The sequence below is a fragment of the Lissotriton vulgaris genome, unplaced genomic scaffold (genome assembly GCF_964263255.1).
Source record: "Lissotriton vulgaris unplaced genomic scaffold, aLisVul1.2 SCAFFOLD_1950, whole genome shotgun sequence".
Classification (NCBI taxonomy): Eukaryota; Metazoa; Chordata; class Amphibia; order Caudata; family Salamandridae; genus Lissotriton; species Lissotriton vulgaris.
The window spans coordinates 204135-223515 of NW_028246568.1; the positions used below are offsets into that span (position 1 = coordinate 204135).

Sequence of the window (19381 nt, forward strand, 5' to 3'; positions counted from 1 at the left end):
ACACACCACCAGCCAAGCGCCACTCCACACACACCACCAGCCAAGTGCCACTCCACGCACACCACCAGCCATGCACCACTCCACACACACCGCCAGCCAAGCACCACTCCATGCACAGACAGCCAAGCGCCACTCCACGCACACCACCACCCAAGCACCACTCCACGCACACCACCAGCCAAGCGCCACTCCACACACACCACCAGCCAAGCGCCACTCCACACACACCACCAGCCAAGCGCCACTCCACACACACCACCAGCCAAGCACCACTCCACGCACACCACCAGCCAAGTACCACTCCACACACACCACCAGCCAAGCAACACTCCACGCACACTGCAAGCCAAGCGCCACTCCACACACACCACCAGCCAAGCGCCACTCCACGCACACCACCAGCCAAGCACCACTCCACACACACCTCCAGCCAAGCACCACTCCATGCACAGACAGCCAAGTACCACTCCACGCACACCACCAGCCAAGCACCACTCAACACACCGCCAGCCAAGCACCACTCCATGCACAGACAGCCAAGCGCCACTCCACGCACACCACCAGCCAAGCACCACTCCACACACACCTCCAGCCAAGCACCACTCCATGCACAGACAGCCAAGTACCACTCCACACACACCGCAAGCCAAACGCCACTCCACACACAGCCAGCCAAGCACCACTCCACACACACCGCCAGCCAAGTACCACTCCACGCACACCATCCAGTCAAACGCCAGTCCACACACACCGCCAGCCAAGCACCACTCCACGCACACCGCCTACCAAGCACCAGCCCACACACACCGCCTGCCAAGCACCAGCCCACACACACCGCCTGCCAAGCACCAGCCCACGCACATCGCCAGCCAAGCTCCCATCCACACACACTGCCAGCCAAGCACCAGTCCAGACACACCACCAGCCAAACACCAATCCACGCACACCACCAAATAATTTTTTTTTAAAAACAAAGAAAAAAATTACAAACCATTTGGAACTAGATATAAAACTACAACTACAAACAGCGTTAACTAAAAAACAAAATACTAATGCCACAGATGCAACTGAATAACCAATAAAAAAACATTACAGACCAGGCAGTACACCATTAGACTCACGGTAGCTCCCAAAATTTCTTTTGAGTGTGATACATTTTGAAACATCTGGGCATACAAAGCCCAGGATTAGAAGGACAATCAGCACAGTGCATACGAGTATCCTTCCGCACATCTCTTCGATAGCAGACTTTACATCTCTTACAGGGATTGTTTTTTCTGGGCGTGGCAGGAATGTAATCAGCAAAGTGGCGATCTCGCAATCTAGCCACTTCCTCCACCACTCCGACTCTGGGAACATGTGCCTGATCCACAACAACAAGGCTGCCTATCACAGACTCCTGAAACTGAACAAAAGTCGACTTTGACGCAGGAGAACACTCCTTGAACACAACAAAAGCATTAAAAGTTGCTAAATTGAACAGATGGATGGCCAACTTCTTATACCAAATATAAGACTTACGAATAGCAGTGTAAGGTTCCAACCTCTGATCAATTCTGTCAACACCACCCATGTGCTTATTGTAGTCTACAATGCACACAGGTTTACGCACTTCAGCAACAGCACCCCAAACGGGCATAGATGTAGTACTTTCATCATGGATGGTACTCAGCATGTACACATCCCTCCTGTCGACAAATTTTACAGCTAGCAGTTCATCACTACGCAAGGCACTGCACTGTCCCCTCTGAAGCTTTTTGCAAACAAGCTCTTTCGGATAACCTTTACGGTTAGAGCGGATTGTGCCACAGGCAAAAGTGTCTACTTTCAACAACTCCTTAAACAATGGCAAAACAGTGTAGAAGTTATCAAGGTACAAATGGTGGCCTCTGTTAAACAGTCCTCTAGCAAGATCCCAGACAATTTTCTCTGCCACTCCAAAAGTGGACGGACAACCAGGAGGGTCAATAGTGGAATCCTTACCAGTGTACACACGTAAATTGGAGACATATCCTGTCCTACTCTCCGCCAACATATACAGCTTAATTCCATAACGTGCCCTCTTGCTAGGAATGTACTGCTTAAAAAGTAAACGACCCTTGAACAAGATCAAAGACTCATCAATAGAAATTTCTTTGCCTGGAGAATAGATCTCTGAAAATCGATCTACAAAATGATCAATAACAGGCCTAATCTTAAAAAGGCGGTCATAGTCAGGGTGATCTCTTGGCAACGCCAAATCATTGTCAACGAAATGCAGCATCCGAAGCAAAAGTAAATACCGATCACGAGACATAACTGCAGGAAATATAGACGTTGCCATCAAGGGACTGGAAGACCAATATGAAGCCAGAGAAGGCTTCCTTATCAAGCCCATCAAAAAAGTCAAACCTAAAAACCTATTCATCTCATCCAGATTTGTGGGAGTCCAACGGGTAGCTCTAGAGTGGGGCCTAAGTTTGGCATTGTTCTTCCTCAAAAACTGTTCCGCATACAAATTAGTATGCTCAACAATCTCAGCCAAAAAGACATCATCCATGAACAACTTAAAAAACTGTATAGGCAAGAAATTGTCACAATCCACTTTACACCCTGCATAACCAGTAAAGTCAGACAACACCGGCTGCACCATTTTTGGATCAACCCAGAGTCCAGCACTTCCAATGGGAATGCTTGCAGCACCAGGCTGCAAGCCAGATGTCTCTTGCTGCATCGGCACATCAATCTCCTCCTCTAAAACAGGCACTTCGTCCGCACTGAGAGTGGATTCATCATCCGATGATTCCATGTGGAGAGAAAACTCACTGCCTGAATCATCCTCTCCCTCAGACGCACTGTCAGTCTCATAATCCAGCTCAGAGGAAGATTCAAGAAGCAAACTAATCACCTGCTGAGCAGTCATTCTACGGCTAGCCATAATGCTAACTAAAAAAGATTATTTGTCAAACACGTGAACAACAAATCCTTTGGAAAAAAAAGAAATAAACACAATGTTGCTTTATCTCACAGACCTATATACTCCAACACTATACCACTCACTTGACAGAAGCAGCTAGACTCGGCACCACCTACTCTGCACAGACACGGAAAGGATCAACAATATCCAACTAAAAAAAAAAAAGGTAAAAAACAAATTACACATAAAACAACGCAAAAAACATCGCAATTAATTTCATGCTCAGAACACAAACAGAAATACAGCCATTATGACAGCACTTACAATAAAAGACATTTATGCATAACAATAATACTCATTTGAAGTAAACCCTACAAAAATCTTTTTCTTACCAAATAAATGCAAATACGCAAAACTGCAGAACAACCACTGCCAAAACCACAAACAGGAATCACAAGCTTTACACTACAATAAAAAGGAGAAGAAAAAACATTACAATCACATATTCAAATAATGCACCAGTCAACACACAATACACCAAAAAAGCTAAGGGGTAAGTGGGCCTAAGAGTATAAATAAAATATTCACCCCTGTAAAAGGGGAGAAACCCTTGCCCTTGAGGCCACCCCCCACACATGGCTTCATTGGTGGTCCAGTGGGCCAATACATTATCAAACATTCTATGTACCAAAATAAATTGCACCCTTTGGGGAGCTACCCTTGCCCAAGGGGCCGCTCCCCATACACATCCCTGGTGGTCTAGTGGCCAAATGGATACTGACCCTTGCCCTAGGGGTCACTTTCCTTCTAAACATCCCTGGTGGCCTAGTGGGCCCTACAAAAAACAAAAATACCGACGTGATCTGCCTACCCCAAGGGGGCAGACTGCCAGAAACATGCCCCCAAGGGGAGTGACCCTTGCACAAGGGGCCACTCCCTATAGAACGCAAAATCTGTGGTTCAGGCAGGCAGAAAAATACAAAATATATGGGGGGCAGACACCATAGACATATTTGCACCCCTTGGGGAGTGAGCCTTGCCCAAAGGGGCCACTCCCCACACACATCCCTGGTGGTCTAGTGGGCCAAAATGGAAAGTGACCCTTGCCCAAGGGGACACTCTCCTTATAACCATCCCTGGTGGCCTAGTGGGCTACAAAAAACAAAGCATGGCTTGATCTGCCCCCCCCCATGGGGGCAGACAGCCAAAAGCATGCCCCCAAGGGGAGTGATCCTTGCCCAAGGGGCCACTCCCCATACAGAGTAAAATTGGTGGTCCAGGGGGCTCAAAAATACATAAATATATGTCCTGCCCCTCCCCCCCCCGGGGGGCAGACACTGTAAAATTATATGCCCCCTTGGGGAGCGACCCTTGCCCAAGGGGCCACTCCCCACACACATCCCTGGTGATCTAGTGGGGCCTAAATGGAGAGTAACCTTTGCTCGAGGGATCACTCTCCTCCCTGGTGGCCTAGTGGGCTACAAAAAACAAAAAGCATGGCTTCATCAGCCCCCCCACGGGGGCAGACAGCCAAAAACATGCCCCCAAGGGGAGTGACCCTTGCCCAAGGGGCCACTCCCCAAACAATGTTGCATTGGTGGTCCAGTGGGCTACAAAAATCTAAAATATATCTCCTGCCCCCCCCCCCCCCGGGGGGGGGGCAAGCACAGTAAAATATTATGCACCCCTGGGGGAGCGACCCTTGCTCAAGGGGCTGCTCCCCGAAACAGAAATCACTCAAAAAAATAAAAAAATCGGACTATTCTGCATTCCTGCTGCACGACCGTGCAGCAGGAATGCAGAAAAGAGGCACCGGGGGGAAAGGCAAACCCTTTTCTGTCCCCCGGTGCCTCGCAAAGAAAGATTGATGCAGCGAGATCGCTGTGCGTACCTGTTTCCCCACCGAGGCGCAGCTTGGAAATGGCGGCCACCGGTGGGGAAACAGAAAGTAAACAAGTGCCGACGTCAGCGCGGCTCGCGCGCTGACGTCATCGGTGACGTAGGAGGGGGCGGGTGGGGGAGGCACGGGAAGGTCTTCCCCTGCCTCCCGCGGTAAAAAAAAAAAGATCGAGGACACAAGGGTGGAGCTGCAGCCCTCCTCCCGCAGGTAGGCGCCATGACGGCCGGGAGCCGTCATCAGCACACGAGCGCCGTGTGCCATGACGGCTCCCGGCCGTCATCAGCATCGAAGGGGTTAAAGCTTTCCTCTCTGCGCAGCAAAAACAAGTGAATGGAATTACACCTGACTTGGTACGGAAGAAACTTGATGTATCAGCATGCTTTCTTTGTGAGACCCTTATGATTCAAAAACATATCAGGCGCTCTTACAAAGTGTAATTAGACAGAGGTTCTTGTATATATTGACAGTTTATCCTCGGATTATTCAGGGAGCAGGATCCTGAAATCTTCCACGGACAATAGATTTGAAAAATAAGCAGATCCTGTTGGTAGAGGGAGCATTGTTGTGCTGTTGTCCTATTTAGGACGCGTGGCTCCTTATAGGAATAGAATGAAAGGGCAATCTCTAGTCACCTTGGTCTGAAATAAGTGGGAAAAGCAAGGCAGAATCCCTTGACTGCCTTGAGGATATTGGGAGCGGATACTGTATTCGGAAATACAAAACGGACACGTTTTTTTACGGGGTTCACAGCTTCAAATATGGTGTAGCTGAGCTGCCTATTGTATAAAAGAGCTGCAGATTTTTGGGGGGAAATTCTAAATTTGTTTTTAGTAAATCTTGGAAATGTTTAAAAAAAAAAAAAAAATCATAGCTCATACTCAGTGAGCACTGTGGAGACATGCGCATAACAAAGTGCACAGTGGGGTTGGATTAGTCACCCATGAATGGTTAGGCGCAGGGTCCGCCCCACTCTTCGGCTAACCTCCACTGAGTACATCAAACGCTCACTCGCAGTGGGTTGGGTTTAGGGCTTTTCCAGCCACTTACAGCGAAAGGTAATACATATCAGAGATTCTTCACTCACTCAGGGTTGGTCCACCTTCGTGGGTGCGACCAACCCAAGCTGGGCACAACAGTTATGGAAAGTGTATGCAGTAGATGATAAAACAAAAACATTAAAGTAGACTGAAGAAACCATCAATTAAGATGACCCGGAAAATCCAATCTCTGGTCTAACCCCCAAAGCAGTATCTGGATTAATCAAAACGATGTCAAATTAAATCCATCTAAGTCAGAAATGTGTCTAGTTTAAATCAAAGTGAACCGCTCCCCGCTATTGCCCTCCACTCTCCCCCCACCTTTGGCATCATTTTGCAATCTGTACCTTTATAAACGAATGGCCAGTGTCACTAAGATGTGCGCTCTGAGATGAAACTCACAATAATAAAGTCTAATGTCGTCAAAACTGCTAAATTGATTACGGACACTAAGTCTATCTCGGCTGGGTAAGAAAAGCATCTATAGTCTACCAAAATGTGTCAGTCAGATGCGTTTGGAATCGTTTTAGCCCTAACCATCTAAGTCAACAATATATATATCTTTTTTGGCAGCTTTATATAGCGCAGACTCGACCCAAAGGTATTGGAGTGCTTTACATAGCATCAGTTACATTAAACAAGGTCACAGCAGAATTATTTTTCTTTTTAAGACCGAAGTAAGTTGAGTGATTTTCCCAGAATCACAGGATGTTGAGGCAGCTCTGAATTTGATCCTAGTTACCCAGTTCCATAGTCGGCTGGTCTTGCTGTAACCTGTAGGTCTTTACTGAGAGTATTTTATGGCTGCTTTGTAGCCCTGTCAAGCTTCTCAGGTCCGTGCATGGCTATCTAGTTTGGTATAGGTTTTACTTTTGATTCTAGGACTTTTAGTCTTGTTTAGTCTATTATAAAATAAGTGCTGCTAGTCATAGAATGCAAGGAAAAAATGGGACTGGAGCCAGCTCATCAGCAATGGACCTGCAGCACATGGCAGCAAAGGCTTTGAAGGTGGGGCACTGGCTAAGGCTTTCATAGAGGGGGCTGGATAGGAGTATAATGGGCACTCTATATGAGGTAAAAGACCAAGACAAGCACTGCTGCTGTGAGGAAAACTATGACTTTGAGTTTCAAGGACCTCATAAACGTTTAGAAGGTGAAACTTGCGGCAGGACTAGTAACTTAGCTTTACCAAAAGGTAGTGGTTTGGGGGACCGAACATCAAAGGCTATCACTACTGCAATATGTGTTATGATTTTAGCCCAAATATAGTAGGAGTATTTGGGGAGGAAAGTATATACAAAGACAAGTATTTTGTAAACCTGAGTGTTCTTCCTCTTTCCTGCACCACCTTACCCCACATTATTATTGTGTCCTCTATGGGTGGAGGTGCTAATGATCTATATTGTATTGGAATAAATGATGTGTGTTTAATTGTAAATTTGTTGCCCTATATTTTCTTTATGGGGCGTTTGCTTCTTGCATTTTGTGAAATACTCAATAAAACAATCAATACTAAAAAAAGGTCTTGGTATCTGCTTTACTGCGATTTCCAGGAGTCTAGTGGTCGATATCCAGCTGAGCACAATTTCAGGAGACACCTGTTTATACACAAGTTCAGAAGCCTGGATCTTTAAAATATCCACCCATGTTCAAGGTTTTCTGTTGGAAGATACACCCACACGGCCCAGGGTAACCACTGGACTACAGATCTGGCCAGTAAAGTGGGATTTAGGATTTGGGTACAGAAACAAATAGAATGTTATGGTTACAGACGTGGTTAAAACAGTTCCAAAATTAGATCAAGGAGGTCATTTGCAGCCTACTGGAAACAATAAGGATAAATGGGGTCAAGATGAGAAACATTAATATCCACTTAGGTCGGGATGGCTGCAGGTTCGAAATCTTTAGGTGGTGCTGATAGGCGTCAGTCAGCTCAACCTTTTACTTCTCCTCATGAGGGCGCGGGGCTGTATCTCTCCTCTCCTCTCTTCTCTTTAGAGTTCAGCTTCTTCCTTCTTCCAAACAAGTCTAGTCCTTTACCCTATGTCTAATCTAGGGTAATCAGCCACTTGACCCAAGTAAAGATTCTCTCTGAGCTGGTGTTGTCTGAGGCTCATTTCAAAGGACAAAAAAAGGACAATGAGTCGCAAGTTCTATTTTTACCAAAATCTAGGGTTCTTGTAATGCGTAGACCCTCATTCACATTGAACATACGTTGTGGTATATCTTGATTCTTCGTTCTGGTAGTTATGTGAAAAGCAACACCATTGGGTCTTTTATCACTCGAATACTGGGTTCTCCAAGTGATGTCCCTTCATCCACCCGGTAGTAGACTGTCTGGTTTTTTGACAGCTGTGATAAAACGTGCAAGAGAGTATGTGAAGTGTGGGTTAAAATTACCTCCTGTCCTCAGGTTTTATCTTTAATTTGCAGAGGATGGGGCAAGTGAAAAAAAAAGTGAGTGGTGGTGCTGTGAAAGAAGTGTTAATGTTCCACTGCACCTGGTGATGGTTTGTGGTCGGTTCGTGGTAGGTCGAACACAGCAAATCCAAGGATATGAAGGACGGAGTGCTGAAAACTTTTCAGACACTCACCCCCAGTCACAGATCTTGATTGAATCCAACATCATTCTTTAGCACACTTTGCCACCTCAGTGCAGACCCAGCTATATACAAATCAGTCTTGACCCTGTGCCTCATGGGACCAGTCCAGCCCAAACTCACCTGGTCCCCTGGTAGTCCTCCTGGAGCTGTGGCCCTTCTTCAGGACCAGATCGTAGTTGGCTACTTTCCTAGTAGTTGTCGATGAGTAAGTACTTTACTCACCAATCTTTATCATTTCGCTCATTCGCTCATCTTCATTTCTGAGTAATAGATGCTGATTTAGTGTATAACTAGAAGAGATAAAAAGACAATATAGACAGAAACAATTGTAGATATATTTCATATATTACAATGTTGATATGACCCTATTCCATTTGGAAAGATGATCTTGATACTGCTGGAAGGTAAGGGGGTTCATTTGTATGTAAGTTGTTCACTACATGTATTATGCACTCAAAAACTGATATCTATATCTAATGCTACAATTACAGGTGTATAGAGTGGATTCTTTCCTCTGTAGTGGACATGTAGAGATACTAAGTGGATATTGGATTATGAACAGATGGATATACATGTTTTTACTTCAACCGCGCTTGTGGGTGTGGTTGGTGAGTACATGATCCTTTGAAGTTCCTCCCACCAGCCAACGTGCAAGCACGCATAGCTGGGAGAGAAACAGGAACCCATCGCAACTTCTCTGAGTTGTCTGAACAAATCTTTCCCAAAAAGAAAGAAATTATTGTTCAAACACCATTCAATGATATTAATATTAACCTTATTGTGTTTGTGATACTCCTATGTTCTTTTGGCCAGGAAATATTTGACTGCAACCAAACCTTTTACATGGTCTATGCTCGTATATAAAGACTCTACGTCTAAGGTAATTAATAGCATATCATCATTCCACCAGAGATCTTTAATTTTTTCCAGAAAATCACTAGTATTTTTCACGTAGCTGGGTAGATCTTTCACAATATCTTGCAAGAAAGAGTCAATGTATTGACCACCTTGTTCACCAGCACTTTTAATAGCCGAAATAATAGGTCTTCCAGGTGTGGGAGTTATACCTTTATGGATTTTCTGAATTAAATACAAAACAGGGAGAACTGGAAATTCATTGTTCATAAATTTGAACTCTCTGAAGAAATTAGTCCTTCCCTGTGCCATTGAGATAGCGGTTAGTAAAGAGTCTCCTTCGCTTAAGCATATTCCTTGTGTGTCGTTTTCTCGTAACAATTGACATCATTCAATTATCTATTGGCTTCATTTACATAGTCTTTCTTGGGCCAGATGACCAAATTACCACCTTTTATCTGAGATTTCTATCACAATTTCATTTTTTTCACTAAGTTTTTTCATAAGGTTAGCATAGTCTTGTTTGTTGTGTTGGCTTTTGTTTCTGTTTTTACTTTTGGTTTGTGGATACAATTGTTTAATGCCATTAATAACACAGTCATGAAATGTATCCACTGCGTCCTTAGGCATCAATGGGATGAAACTGGATTTAACTTTAAAAGGACTTATCCCAGCACCTTTTTGCGACATATTCATTTCGCTTAGTCTTAATTGTGTAGCTAAGTCAGAGTCAGGCCCTGAAGGTTGAGAGCTAGTAGCTTCATTGAGATCATGCATGGTAAGAAGGGTTGACCCATCAGAGGATCGTAATCTGTGTTCTTCATTATTGATTTCTATTGGGCACACATCTGCTACAGTAGTGCTATTAAATGTTTTCAATGCGAAGAATTTTTTCAATTTAAGTTTTCTAATGAAACAAAAAACATCTATGCGTGTAGAAGCATAGTTGAAGCACTGATTAGGGCAATAGTTCAGTCCAAGCGCTAATAGTTGTTCTTCCGCTTTGGTTAGAGTGACATTGGACAAATTGATGATAGATTTATCCCCTACTGTCGTTTCCTTTGCCATTGAGTTTTTGTCTTCTTTTTCTGCTTTTTGTTTACGCTTACTTCTACTCTCTCGTCTTCGTTTGTGCCTTCTTTTATTATTGATTTCTTTTGTTGCCTTGGTCTCAATGTCTGCAGTCTCTACTCGACTAAAAAAATCCTATTCCTGTTCTAAATTTAATTTAGTTGCCACTTGCTGTTTGTTGGAATCCGAATCAAAGCTGGACTCACTGGTTAAAGACACCGTTTCTACGCTACATAACTCTTCATTAGCATTTGACATGGTGTTTGAAGATAAAGATGGCTGAGAAACTGTTTTTTTGCCCTTATTTCTATATTGTTGTCTTTTGGCTGTATTGTATTTGCCGTCAAAGTGAAAATTTGACCATTGTTGTAATCCGCCTGGTCACGTGCGAACTTGTGCGCTTTTCTAATCTAATTTTTTCCTCATGTTTGCGTAGTCTTTCATTCATAGTGTCTTTCATTTTTTTGCTAATGTCCGATTCTTCCATTTGATCAATTTCATCATTCAGCCTATCAATTTCCTCTAGGATTCCTTCATGGTCAATGGCAGCATACTTTATTAGAATATGGACTAAATTCATTGAAGCCGCAAGGTTGTTTTCCCCCATTCCTTTAACATGGAGGGATTGGTTTCATCAAAACTGGGAGCCAGAAAAATACGCCAACCACGTGGGACACGCCCCACTTCCGCGTATATATACATTTGTCAACTTTTTAGAAACTCTCATAGTCACTGGATGAAGATAAATTCACTAAATCCATAATTGAAAACCTACTTGTGAGTTTATCTCTATTTTGACTCTATTGCTGTGGAAGTCAAGGACTACCCTTAGTCCGTGAGGACCACCTTTTACATATTCTTTGTAAACATCAGCAATAGGTTGCCCATTAGGACCTAACACCGATGGCAAATATTCGAACAGCCTGTGCCCCTCATTACCTAAGGCACTCAATAATAACGCTTGCTTTCTTGCTGGTGTAAAATTTTGTCCATCCAATGGTATAATTTAATTCTCTAACATCTCCAGCCAATCCTCCCACAATATCATTGGTGAACCTGGTTGAGAAAGGAAAGCCAATGGGGTAATAATATTATAAGCAGCCATAAACACTGAAATGGCGTAAAACCAAAGACGTAATGTACTACCTGTGTGCAAACCCTATTCACTGTTCTATTACACAATGCACAGAAATTGTTTGATGTGCAGAAAACCGTGTAACACCTGCACAGACCATGCCGTCTTCAACACCAGCTTATATAAACCTTCATGAGCCACTGTAACCAGTTCACAGAAAGCACCGTTGAAATAACCCTCCATTCAGCACATGAAACAGTGTGCCAATCACCGGTATGGCACAGCTGAGCACGAGAAGGCACAAGTAGAAAACTACAAACAGTGGGCCTGCCAGATGCGCTCGAGGAAAACTACAAACGGTAAGCCTAAGCAATCTCTCAATTCTCGGCTACCCGCTTACTATAAAGTTTTCTTGTGCAACTTCCATTCAATGTAAACTGCTAGTAATCATCCCTCAGTATTGCCAAGGAAAGGTACAGAAAGTTTAGAAAAGGTCAGAAAATCACCGGAGGCCGACTTGTAGACCACCCAGGTTGTGTCCAATTCTTTCCGTCGTCCTCCACAAACTTCAAGTCGTCACCAAAATGTTGAGATAGAAAGATACACCCACACACCACCATGATTGTTCAGTAATGAAGATTTAATGGAGACACAACCTGGCATCAGTCCACAACATGATGCCAGGCACAACTGACATTCTTGGAATACCCCCCGCATTACATTGTAATCATAGAACACCTGTAAATGCAGTGACATCACAACACTACCCAAGGCAATGCAGGCACTGCATGCAGTGGCTTCACAACAGTGCACAAGGCAATGCAGGCACTGCTTTCTGCTCTTCTTGCTTGTGTCAAGTAACACGCTGTCCCTTCCTTCGGCTCGGCTACAGCTGGCAGAGACAGATGTGATCTTTAGCCAGTCTGACTGCCAGCCTGCTGCCTCTGAAGCCAATGGGCCACCTGTATGAGGTGAAGCTGCTACCTATCTCCTGCAGATCTCCCGAGCAGCATGTAAGACTGTCGCATCACTGGGAAACGCTGAGCACTGACCCCTGAGTTTATCGATGATTGGTCAATCAATCAAGAATTTATAGAGTACTCTACTTACCCGTGAGGGTCTCAAGGCGCTGGGGGAAAAAAGGGAGGGGGGGACGCTACTGGTCGAACAGCCAGGTCTTGAGTAGCCTCCTGAAGGTCAGTAGGTCTTGGGTCTGTCATAGGTTCAGTAGGAGGGTGTTCCATGTCTTAGCGGCGAGGTGGGAGAAGGATCTGCTGCCAGTAGTTGTTCTTCGGATGCGAGGGACGGTGGCGAGGGCGAGGTCGGCGGAACGGAGCTGGCGGTTGGGGATGTAGAAGAAGAGTCGTCTGTTGAGGTAGGCTGTGCGGTCTTGTGAAGTGCCTTGTGTGCGTGGATAAGGAGCTTGAAGGAAATCCTGTTGTTGGCAGGGAGCCAGTGCAGGTTTCTCAGGTGGGGGGTGATGTGGCTGTGACGTGGTACGTTGAGGATCAGGCGTGCAGAGGTGTTTTAAATGCGTTGCAGTCGTTTGATGAGCTTGGCTGGGGCTCCCGCGTAGACTGCATTTCCATAGTCGAGTCTGCTACTGACGAGGGCCTGGGTGACTGTTCTTCTTGAATATGTCTGGATCCACCTGCAGATCTTGCGGAGCATGTGGAGGATGTTGATGCAGGAGGAGGAGACTGCGTTGACTTGCTTGGTCATGGGGAGTGTTTAGTCGAGGATGACTCCCTGGTTGCGTTCGTGGTCGGTGGGTGTCGGGGCTGCTCCCAGTGCCGTAGGCCACCAGGAGTCATCCCAGGCTGAAGGGTTGTAGCAGAGGATGAAGACCTCCGTCTTGTCCGTGTTCAGCTTCAGTTGGCTGATCTTCATCTAGTCAGCGACGGCCTTCATTCCTTCATGGAGGTTGGATTTGCCGGTGAGGGGGTCCTTAGTGAGGGAGAGGATCAGTTAAGTGTTGTCGGCGTAGGAGATTATGTTGAGGTTGTGCTGTCGGGTGACTTGTGCGAGAGGGGCCATGTAGATCTTTAACAGTGTCGGACTGAGGGATGATCCCTAGGGTACGCCGCAGATGATGTTGGAGGCTTCGGATCGGAATGGGGGAGGCGTATACTCTGGGTTCTGCTGGAGAGGAAGGAGGTGGTCCATTCCTGGGCCTTGTCTCGGATCCCTGCGTTGTGGTGGCGTGTGCGAAGTGTGCGGTGGCAGATGGTGTTGAAGGTGGCGGAGAGATCCAGGAGGATGAGGGCCGCGGTCTCACCGTTGTCCAGCAGGGTCCTGATGTTGTCGGTGGCGGCGATGAGGGCAGTCTCATTGCTGTGGTAGCTGCGGAACCCTGACTGGGATGGGTCCAGGATGCTGTGTTCTTCGAGGTATCGGGCTAGCTGTCTGTTGTCGATCTTCTCGATGACCTTGGCTGGGAACGGAAGCAGGGAGATGGGCCGGAAGTTCTTGAGGTCTCTCGGGTCCGCCTTGGGTTTTTTGAGTAGGGCGTTTATCTCTGTGTGTTTCCAGTTCTCTGGGAAGGTCGAAGGAGAGATTGATGACGTTGCACAGGTGGGGTGCGATGGAGCTTCTGGCTTTGCTGAAGATGTGGTGCGGGAGTGGGTCTGACAGGGAGCCGGAGTGGATTGTGCTCATGGTCTTGATAGTGTCATCTATGTTCACGTTGGGCCAGGCTGGCAGGGGGTCGTGGTCGATGGTGTACGGGGTGGCTGGAGTGTCGATGTCTATTGGGGCTGTCAGGGCGTTGAAGCTGTCGTGGATGTCAGCGTTCTTGCGGTCAGGAAGGTGGCGAGGGAGTCACACAGGGCTTGCAACGGCGGGATGTCGTTGGTGTTGGAGCTGGGGTTGGAGAGTTCCTTTACGATGTTGAAGAGCTCCTAGCTGTTGTGTGGTCGAGGCAGTCTTTGAAGGTCACAATAAATAAATAAATGTCGAAAGTACTAGCCTCTGCCGGGGTGAGGTTGTGTAAAATGGGGCACGAAACTGGTGAGAGACCCTCTTCACTGCAGCCTTTTTTGTTGTTTATTGTTTTTATGAGGTCTGTCCTGTCTGAGACATTCAGGTGATGGAGGGTGTTGGTGGATTGGAATGCTCCTGGACATACAGTAGCACTATCATGCGATCTGCGGAGCAGCATTCAGACTTCTCTTTAGGGGACGTGTAAGCAGGGAGCATGGAGAAACTGTCCCGGACCACAGGTCCGCCACATGCCCTGTCATTTAGGAAGTGGGAGCAGGCGTACTCCTGTTCACTATATGCATCACAGAGACAAACCATAGGGACGGATAACGGTGGACCGAAAGAGAAACTAGGTGGGAGAGGACAGGGGAGGTAAGAGGGGATTGAGGGGGATAAGAAAAAAGAAAGGGGTGGCATGAGAGACACCCTGAGACCAGACAGCAGGAAGGAAAGGGATAAAGTGAGTAAGAAATAGGGAAGCAAGGAGGAGAACGGAAAGAGAGACAGACCAAGGAAGGGAAAGTAGTAAGCGGATAGGGATGAGAAACGGAGAAGGTAGAATAATTGCAGTGAGAGAGGCGAAAAGAGAAACATGGCATCTCATAATACCATCTGGGGAAGAAATCACACAGTAATTTACTCTGATCCATAACCTGCAATGTGATTGTGTGAAATGTCACCATCAAAGGAGAGGGGTTGTTTGATGTCCTAAACAGTGAATTTGTCATTTTGCTAATGAATTGGTGTAGTGCTTGAAACATCAGGTGTGTGCTTGCTCTGTTTTTTTAGTTGTTGTGAAAGGAAAGGCTCTTTTGTTGTGAAGGGAAAGGCTCTTTACTACAGTACTGTCTTTTTTCCTTCTTGCCTCTTCCGAAATATTCGGTGTCTCTTTTTCCCTGATTTATTATTACGTGTGCGTAAAAAAAATGGCTTCTAATTAATTTCTGTGAGTCTTTCTTCTGCAGTGATCATGAACTTTTCTGTTTGTTTTGATTACATAGATTGGATTTTATCTTGGTTTTATCCTAACCTGGAGGAGTATTCTCCGCTCTGAAACCAATGAAGATAGCAAGCTCAGGTAAGAAAAATTATGTGAGTCTCAGGGTCTTCATTACGTGTTCCTTGTAAAATGGTAACTTTTTAAATACATTTTATTAAATGTAAATACAGCCACAGCAGGTGAAAAGTACTTTCAGCCATAGAATCTCAATAGCAAAATAGCATAGTGACTATACAGAAGTAAGGGATTTAGTAATGCTAGATTTACTCAAATTAGTCCTAGTACCTATACAGCTGTAAAGCAAATATACAGAAAAACAAACCGATGAAGTAAGATACATAATAGGGATCTAAGAATTCACACATCTAATCAGTTATATTATGACTCATCGAACACCAACTGTATTCCCTCATATTTCTTTAAATTCTTTTATATCCCACCCAACATTCACTTATATTTTGATATCCATGCCAAATGACCTACCAACCTCATAGCTGCCAAGGTTTCAGATTGCTTATGGGTGGCATTTTCATAATCTCAGTGTAATTATAAGTCACATTTAATGACTATGAATGAACTTTCTCGCGAACAGTATAATGTCACCCACACTTGGGGGTCGATTACAATGTTGGTCAAAAAGACTCAGAAAGGCATTCGGTTAGTTCGCATCCGATTCTTTCCGATCAACTCTGAAACATTTCCGAACGACCGATTATGAAGTTCGGAAATCGTTCGGATTTCCGACTCGTGACCGAACGCCATTCAGAGTTACCGAGTCGGTCGGAGCCAACTCGTGCAGGTCTACAGACCGCGTTCCCGACCGAGTGATTAGGAAGTCGGATTCAGACAGCCTTTCTGAATCGGTTGTTCCGACATGTATCAGCTGTCAGAATCTGGCTTTGGGGGCCAATAGCAGGCCTCCCTTCACCCAGGGGCCTCAGAATGTGGCCCGTGTGGGTACCCATGGGTCCCCCCTTCCCAACCATGCATAGTGTGGCATGCACCGTGGGGTGCACGCCACATGGTGCTCGATTTTCCGCAACCTCCCCTTTCTTCAATGGGAGCCTGTGTAGTCGGTCGAAACACTGGTTCCCATTGAAGTCAATGGGAGTCCGACTGAATGGTGTTCGGAGCCACCGTAATTGGTTGGTCGGACTCCCCGAATCCGATTCGGCCGTAAACCAATCCGAAACCGATTCGGTCGGAATGCGTTCATAAACACATCGTAATCGACCCGTTAGTACTAGGGTCGATTACGATTCAACCTAGGGTGTGGGATGTGCATGGCACATCCCACACCCTAGGTTGAACACCTTCTGCCGAGCTTGGGCTGCAGGGAAACAATACATCAAACAGAGATTTCCTGCCTTATCCAGCCTGAACCTCCCTGGATGGCAATAAATCAAATTAATGGCATTATCAGATCATGATCAATTGATAGTCTGTCCAGGCTTTTTGCTACATGGGACCCAGGGCCGACTACAGGATAGGAGAGGAGCCACATCGGGAATCTTTTCTCCGTGCATTTCTCTAACTAGGCCCCTCTTTTACTGTAGTTTAGACTGACCCGGTTTTTGGCATGTATTTAGAAGCTACGTTTTGCGGCTGGACATTACATCTGTTTGAGCTGGGGATGGTTTTTCTGTTTTGGTCTTGAAATCTCGGAAGTTTGTATGGCCTACTTTGATAAGAGGATATTTCCACCTCATAATATATTAAGAATCCTATATCTCCACTTGTGCACTATCGCCATCTTGTGGCGTTTGAAAAACAACACTTGAGCTCAGCTTTTTTCAGTCTGCCCCAGCAAAGTGAGAAACTGGCACTATCGTACTTCAGGACACGGTTCTTTCACCTGACCTTCTCAGCCATTGCGCTAATGTGGGGAAATTACCGGGTAAAATGGGAAAATTACCAGCTAACGCGAGATGCGCTGTACTTGGCAGAGCTTCTCCTCGGTTTCCAAAGTTTGAGAATCTATCCGTTATGCCTAAACATGGCAGGACCATTATTTCAGTTTGCATTTACATTTCTGTAATTGGCTTTTCATTATATTAAATTAAAGCATTAGTATATAACATTTTATGTGCAATAAAAGAGTAAGAAAAGTGTGATGCAAGGGTTGTCAGAAGCGAAATAAAATTGAAGTGAATAGGAATTCATTAACTCATGTCCGTTTGAGGAAAAAAAAAAGAAACTAGAGACGAGAGAGACAGATTTCAGCTTGTTGTTTGGATGACAATAGGTAGTCCTTATTCATTTTTGTTTTGCTTCCTTTGCTACTTTGAAGAGTAGTGCAGAAAGTCATTTGTCTTTCAGCAAGTGTTCCTAATTTGCAGGTTGATTCCTCTTTCAATTTATAACCGACTGAGTTTCGTGGTTTTCCATAAGAAGTGGCACAGTCGTGTGATGGTTTCTGTAGGGACCTGGGCCAGGAGGAGAATCCATTATGGTTTGGTTTGTCACAGTCCTGCCTCCTAATTATGAGGCATGTTGTTCTTTTACAAATACAGTGACAAGTTCTACAAAGGAACACGAAATGGGTGACAGATTTTTGTCTGTGACCACCGCTCGGACAATCTGGTGATTTTGCTTGGGACCCTCTGGCCAAGAGTTCGTTAACACGAAAAATAGTTGTTTTTGAGACATTAACATTTGTGATAATTGGCCGACGCTTTGATGGAAATGAAGATTTGCGCCATAGAATGATTTTATTTGATACGTTGCTGGGGCTATTTTTGTAGAGCAATCCTTGTAATTGTTGCTTCAACTTGGATTTTGCATTGTTGTTGCTAAGCTATGTGCGAAGTAAAAAGTCCAAGAGCTTTTCATAGATGGCTCATGGGGGTAGTATTTTTGGATTTTAGGGCATCGCGCGTTGTGGTATCAACAAGATGATTGGACGTGCTGAATTCTCTTTTGGCAGCGCAGTGCAAGGTCATTGGCTACTGTCTACAATAGATACGTAATCTAATTCTGCTTCTAACGTTTCATTTGTTGAATATTTGGTAAGGCCCATACATTTTTCCACCTGTGCATCTTCAGGCAGTCTGCTGCTGAGGTCACTGTAAAAACCCCATAATTAAGTAAAAAACACGATTCCTCCTACGTTTTCTTGCCCCACTGTTTTGAGGATTTCTGGGTTCACATTGCTGTATTTGTTTTATTGTACAATGGCCGTAGCACCTTTAGTCCTCACTAGTGCGTCATTGAGGTAGTTCTTCTAGGTTAGGGAATTGCATATGGTCATGCCTCGGTGTTTGAAGAAGTCTTATATGGAGCTGTGCAAAAGAACCAATTGATGGACGGAATGCTGGACAATGCAAACATTCACCCCCAGTCACTAGGATATCTGTTAAATCCATCATTCTTTCGCTCACCATGCCACCCCATTTTGGACCCAGCCACATGCAAATCAGTCTTGACCCTGTTCCTTGTGGGAACTGTCCAGCCCGAACTGCCAAGCCAGGCCCTGCCTAGACCGGAAACGAGCATCCTGGGGACTGGCTTAGCAGTTCGGGCTGGACTGTTCCCATGAGGCACAGGGTCAAGACTGATTTGCATATGGCCAGGTCAAACTGGGATGGCATGGTGAGCAAAAGAATGATGAATTTAACCCAGATCTCTTGACTGGGGGTGAATGTTTGATTTGTTCTGCATTCCGTCCATCAATTGTGTGTCTCTGTGAACATGGAGCTGGGCTGCTTTCTCAGAGTCAGTGGTCTACCGAGCGAACTTTTAGCATGCAGTCCCCAGGCCATAACCTTTGACCTTGCCAGATTGATATGAGGTGGTGGGTAGCAAAGTTTCTTTCGGTTGCATTGAGTGGAGTTTGGAGGGCATTTTGTGTCCTCCTCAGTAGAAATGAGTCATTGCCATAGGAGAGCTAATAAATCAGGATTTTGGTGATTTTTACTATATCTTGGGAGGCTTTTAAGTAGCCTCCCAATATAGACATGTAA

At 45.3% G+C, this 19381-nt stretch overlaps 1 protein-coding gene across 1 annotated transcript in view; it reads left to right on the top strand.

Annotated features, from left to right (window-relative positions):
• LTO1 (LTO1 maturation factor of ABCE1) overlaps nt 1-19381 on the top strand; it is a 99579-nt gene that overhangs the window by 29922 nt on the left and 50276 nt on the right. Inside the window, exon 3 of the mRNA XM_086949458.1 lies at nt 15421-15497. Coding sequence (XP_086805584.1) covers nt 15421-15497 — 77 coding nt within the window. The remainder of the gene's footprint in view (nt 1-15420; nt 15498-19381) is intronic.